Source organism: Hippocampus comes, unplaced genomic scaffold, assembly GCF_001891065.2.
Source record: "Hippocampus comes isolate QL1 unplaced genomic scaffold, H_comes_QL1_v1.1 scaffold135, whole genome shotgun sequence".
Lineage (NCBI taxonomy): Eukaryota > Metazoa > Chordata > Actinopteri > Syngnathiformes > Syngnathidae > Hippocampus > Hippocampus comes.
Genome location: NW_017805583.1, coordinates 1,868,000 through 1,873,964, shown reverse-complemented (window position 1 = coordinate 1,873,964; position 5,965 = coordinate 1,868,000). Strand labels below are relative to the sequence as shown.

The 5,965-nt window shown below is 41.4% G+C and overlaps 1 protein-coding gene across 3 annotated transcripts in view; it reads right to left on the bottom strand.

The window, feature by feature from the left end:
* Positions 1-1,670: 1,670 nt before the first annotated feature.
* grik2 (glutamate receptor, ionotropic, kainate 2) overlaps positions 1,671-5,965 on the bottom strand; it is a 135,535-nt gene continuing 131,240 nt past the window's right edge. For all 3 annotated transcript variants that reach the window (XM_019880062.1, XM_019880065.1, XM_019880064.1), the window contains one exon: positions 1,671-4,199. In XM_019880062.1, coding sequence (XP_019735621.1) covers positions 3,952-4,199 — 248 coding nt within the window. In that variant the 3' untranslated portion in view covers positions 1,671-3,951. The remainder of the gene's footprint in view (positions 4,200-5,965) is intronic.

The window sequence follows — 5,965 nt, the reverse complement described above, 5'->3', positions numbered from 1 at the left end:
CACACATTCAATATTAAACAATTATTTCCACGGCAGACATTAGTTAAAATTGAAACTCATGCTTTAGAAGAGTTGATATGGTATACTCTGGGCATTTTGCTGTATGTGACGGCGATGATGGTGTCCATTCGCTCGGATGGGTCACATCCCTCAAATAGCAGCTGAACAAAATGGGCCTTTTATTTTATGGAGCATTGTACGCCTGTGGTCAAAAAACGCATTTCTCACAGTGGAGAATGAATGCTCGCTTGTGGAGGTGCTAAATGCTCGGTTTTTAAGCAGTTAGTCTACTGATTATCAGATGCATGAACGGTACTTGGACAGGAAGTTTTTCCCACTTTCATTTTGTTTTTGGTTCTCTTTTTATTTTTATGTCAGACCTGTTAGACCGAATATGGAACTTAGTTGTGCAAAACCCTTATCCTCCCACAACAAAATTGTGGCTGGTGAAAATGTCAAGTTAGTCTACTGATTATCAGATGCATGAACGGTACTTGGACAGGAAGTTTTTCCCACTTTCATTTTGTTTTTGGTTCTCTTTTTATTTTTATGTCAGACCTGTTAGACCGAATATGGAACTTAGTTGTGCAAAACCCTTATCCTCCCACAACAAAATTGTGGCTGGTGAAAATGTCAAGTGAGTAGTAACTCTGGAAAACCTTGAGCCACGGTGGCTGTTGAGCAACGTTAATGTCAAGCCCTGCTTGAATGTATCCTCAACATTTGTTACACAGACGATTAATCACGTGGACAGCAGGTGAGACAAACACATTGCTTGCTGCCGGTCAAAAAACCTTGCTGTATTTTTCATGTTGGCATGTACTTATTCTGGTTATGTTGATCGTAGTTTCTTATGTTGTGGTATTAGTGTTTCCTATTTCAAATTGTCAAAAATGTCAGCTAATGTTGATGAGTTTTCAGTCTAAGCTGATGGCCATGAAAGTTTTGCTTTGCTAAAAGCCATTTGGTCTGATTTCATGGAGGACTAAAGCAATCAGTACAGTATTCACATGGAAAAAAAAGCATCAAAACCTTTTCATTCACTGTTACTTTGAGTGCAATAAATTTGCTGAATAGATTTATATTTAACCAAATTTTTGTGTTCAGTCTTGCCATTAGACATGTCGGGCCATATTCTCCCCTTTGTGCTCAAATCAACGTTTTAGTAGATGCTTGCACATTTTCAAGGCCTGCCGATTCTCCTGTCCAGACTTCTTTCTGACAATGCATAACCACCAAAGAGGCACGGATTGCTGAAGTCTAAAAGTCCAGGGCGGCCCTAATTTCGGGAGCGTGTCGCTTTCATGAGTAGTGAATTCCATAGGGATCTATTTGGATAATATTTCACGTACAATGTGAAACTAAATTGTTTAGTGGATCCGAACGTCATACTAATCGTCGCCAGGAATGTGTGCACGGCTCATTGAATAATAATAATAATAATAATAATAATAATAATATGCATCAGTTTCATATTTTGCTTTTCTGGACACGTAAAGATGCTTCACCGTGAATACACCGATGTGTGTGATGCCTAAGGCAAAGTTGGCTAAGTGTCTTGCCCCAGACACAACGACACGACATGGATACCGGACGACCCGCTTTACCTCCTAAGTCACGGTCGCCTAATCGAACAGGTTACTTTGAAGGAGCATGTGGGGTTTTTTTTTCATTCTGTATTTAATAAATCGAATCAAAGTAATTAATCTGAGTATTATGCTCAAGACTGAATGTCTGTTTGGAGCCAGTACAAAGCAATTGGGTGTTGATCAGATTGCCTAATGCTGCGTCACACGTGATCAAACACACATAAGCAAATCCGAACACACCACACGAGATCAAATAATAAATAACAAAAGATTAAAAATCTATAACTTGATTACAATGGGTGTAGTTGCCGATTCCAAACTCCAAACCCCCTTCAAGCATTCGGAAATGTTCCTTGCAGGTGAAAAAAAAAAGAAGCTGCTGGCCCTGCCCCTTTTTCACCAATTAAATCTTTCAGGGACATCTTCTCATGTTATTGGGTTACAGGGTGCATGAAAGGGTTAATAGAATCGAATATCAAGGTTTCAGCCGTCGGCGGAATGCAGTAGGGATACATTATGTCCATTGGACAGTCGGTGAGCATATAATGGCCAGGTGTGCCCCCGCCGCCACCCACTCTCTACCTCCGCGTCAGCACAAGGATGCCGATTGACAGAACCGTTGCAGATGAAATCAATCAAAATGTGCAGTATGACAGATCGTACTTCAGCCTCTGGAGTGCTTTAGAGGAAAAGGTGCTTAAGTCTTTGGGAGAATAAGCACTTGACGAAATTTGACAGGCTGAATTCGCCCTTATTTGACGGTCGTTCCACCCAGAGTGCGTCCATTCCATGAAGGCGCATTAGTGACAAAATTAATATGACGCGAGCATCTGCGCAGCCACGAACGTGCGTTGCTACGCCCCTTTCTGACTTGAGCACAATTGAGACAATATACCCCTTAATTATTTGGCTATTCAAGATTTACTGTCATTGTGTTTTACCTTATCCAGTTTGGTTATTTTTAAGGAGAAGTTGAACCTTGAGAGAATTATCATTTGCTCATAGAGGTGGTCTTAAGGTACGTTTGCACTGCTTTTCTGGTGCTCACATCACCCCATTTATCCGAAATTTAGTGTGTTGTGGGATTTTAGCCTTTTTTTGTTTTGTTTGGTTACACGACCATCCCGTTTAGTCTACGGTGGCCTGAAGACTGCCGTAGCCACCAAGAAAACTGTAAACGTATCTTGACTCCTGAACAATCTGTCCCCCACACTTCTGAAATGATGGCTACGCCCCTGCCCTACGACCATGAATGACACTCCTGATGGTGACGCTCATGATGGTAAAAACCAAGACAAAATGATGGCTCTCTTTGTACAAAACATCTTTTCTTACAAATTGTAAATGCACATAAATATTAGATTTGTCGTAAAGAAAATGAAAAAAAGCCACAAAAGACATTACACAGAGCATATTGTCAGAAACTTTAGCATACTCATACACACGTGAGCTTGAGATTTGCTGCCGCAGTGAAAATCCCGTCTTTATAAACAAAGAATTTCATAAATAAAACAATAAATACTTGAATAAATACAATTTCTTTGCGTGTGATTGCCGTGGATCAGTGGAGCTGGGCCAATCACATCCTACAATTCCTCTAAATTGAAGGTAATGGTTTATGCGCTTCATTTAATCCCGAGTTACGACTACAGGCGGATACAATACATGGAACTCGACAGCTTGCTATATCAGCGCTAAACCATGCATCCTTTGGTTATATTTCTGCATCCTTCCCATACACTACATTTAAAGACTAAAAGTTTTAGTACTCTGAAACACAAATAAAATTAAATATCACTTCTAGCCCGATGGATGAGATCTTATTTTTTCCTCAATTAATTACACATTATGTGACAAAGAAATACAATGCTTCCCCCCCACACAAATAGAAATCAGCTGCACTCGTTGCAGTCTTTGAGGCTCGGGGCTAACGTGAGTTGAGAGCCTTTTTGCTCCTTCTATCAAGGTTTGAAAACAGACAAAACATTTGTTGTTCGTTTCCAGTCCTCTCTATGTAATTTACCTACGGCCATAGCAAAGAAATCTGTGATTAAGATGTTCACGTTGCCGCTGCAGTTTAAGTAACTTAATATGACGATGACAGGGTCCATTCCACCATTGTTAAAAATTGAAAATTCCCACCTCTGCCATTAAAACTCCACTCCCTGTACTTTGCGCCTTATTATTGTGATAGGAATCATGAGGTAACTAGCTGAAATTTCTCCTAGGCTCAAGTTATTTCCACAGGAAATATTATTGAATCCAAGTTAATCTTTAATACGAATGACTTCTTGTCAATGCACTCTCAAGCAACTCTCTCTGCTCATTGTCAAAAATAACCCAAAGTGTACTTCCCTCCCTTTTACCAGTTTCCCCCACGGTTCTTCCAAGTGTCTCTACATGCCTCCTCATTGCGGAGGTGAGGGTGAGAAAGTGATTCCCATTTCATGCCATGGTCTCTTTCCCTGGCAGTCTGCGGTCGTTGAAGGTGTGCATGTTGATAACCTCCTCCGTTTTCGCCATGACGGGCGGCTGAGGCTTGTGTTTGAGCCTGCGCTGGCACTTCAGTGACACCCTCAGTTCGTCCACCATGACTCTGCAGAGGGACCTCTGAAGTTTAAAAAAAAAGGAAAACAAAGGAGGGGGAGACAATAGAACAGAATTGACTTGAGACTTTGCTGCTGTTCACATCCTATGATCAATCAAACTATTCAGTGTTTCTTAATTTTATAAAGGTTGAGAATGAGGATGTGTTGGGATGACTCGATGGTATGATCTTGAAAGTATTGGTGTTTGGTGGGGGGGTTGGATTTGATATGGATGGCAGAATCATGGGTGGATTGAATCGTAATTTATTTTTCTTTGATCATTTCATTTCATGAAGAGAGTCAAAATACAGGGTACAAGTATTCACATGTTTATGTTACATACACACAACACCCCTTGACATGATTTATTTGTTTTGTTTTGGTTTTTTTTTCCCCCGAAAAGTTTGAAGATTTATTTACACGCATGAAGTATTCACAGCCTTTGCTCAGTATTTTGTTGATACACCTTTGGCAGTAATTACAGCTTCAAGTCTTTTTGAATATGATGCTATAAGCTTGACACACTTATATTTGGGCAGTCTCACCCATTAATCTTTGCAGCACCTCTCAAGCACCATCGGGTTGTTGGGGAGCATCCCTGCAAAGCCATCATTGATCTCTTCAGAGATGTTTGATCTGATTCAAGTGCAGGCTCTGGTTTGGCCACTGAAGAACATTCACAGAGTTGTCTTGAAGCCGCACTTTCGTTGTTTTGGTTATGTGCTAAGGGTTGTTGTCCTTTTGGAAGGTATACTTCGTCCCAGTTTAAGGTCCTGAACACTCTTGAACAGGTTTTCATCGCTGCGTTCATCTTTCCCTCGATCTTGACTGGTCTCCCAGTTTCTACTGCTGAAAAACATCTTCATCACATGATGCTGCCACCACCAGGGTTCACTGTCAGGATGGTAGTGCTCAGGTGATGAGCAGTGTCTGGTTTCCTCCAAACAGGAGTTCAATCTTGATCTCATCAGACCAGAGAATTTTCTTTCTCGTTGTTTGAGAGTCCGACAGGTGCCTTTTGGCAAACTTCAGGCAGGATGCCATGTGCCTTTTACGAAGGAGTGGCCTCCGTCTGGCTACTCTACCATACAGGCTTGATTGGTAGAGTGCTTCAGAGATGGTTGTCATTCTCAAGGTTCACCTCTCTCAACAGAGGACCACTGGAACTCTGACAGAGTGAACATCCGGTTATCGGTCACCTCCCTGATTTCAACTCCGTCCTCCAATTGCTCAGTTTAGACTGGCGACCGGCTCTCGGAACTTCTTCCATTTACGGATGATGGAGGCCACTGTGCTCATTGGAAGAGTCAAAGCAGCATGAATGTTTTTGCATCCTTCCCCAGATTTGTACCTCGAGACAATCTTGTCTCTGATGACTACAGACAATTCTTTTCATTCTCGATTTATGCTCTGACATAAACTGTAAGCTACGGGACCTTATACAGGTCTGTGGCTTTCCAAATCATGTCCAATCAAGTGAATTGACCTCAGGTGGACGACAATCCATTTCAGCTGGAAGAATTCAAGGATGATCAGTGGGAACATGATGCACCTGAGCTCAATTTTGAGTTGAGCAGCAAAGGCTGTGAAAACCGTACATGTGATTTCTTAGTTTATTTGGGTTTTTTTTACATTTTGAATGGATGGCTCAGATACGAGGAACAACATCCGACAGCTCCGTGCAGAAGAGCGCAATACTGAGAACAACTAAGATCCTGTGCAGAACCCTCAAGCAACTAGGCCTCTGGTAGAGGATTCTATGCTTTATATATATATATATATATATAT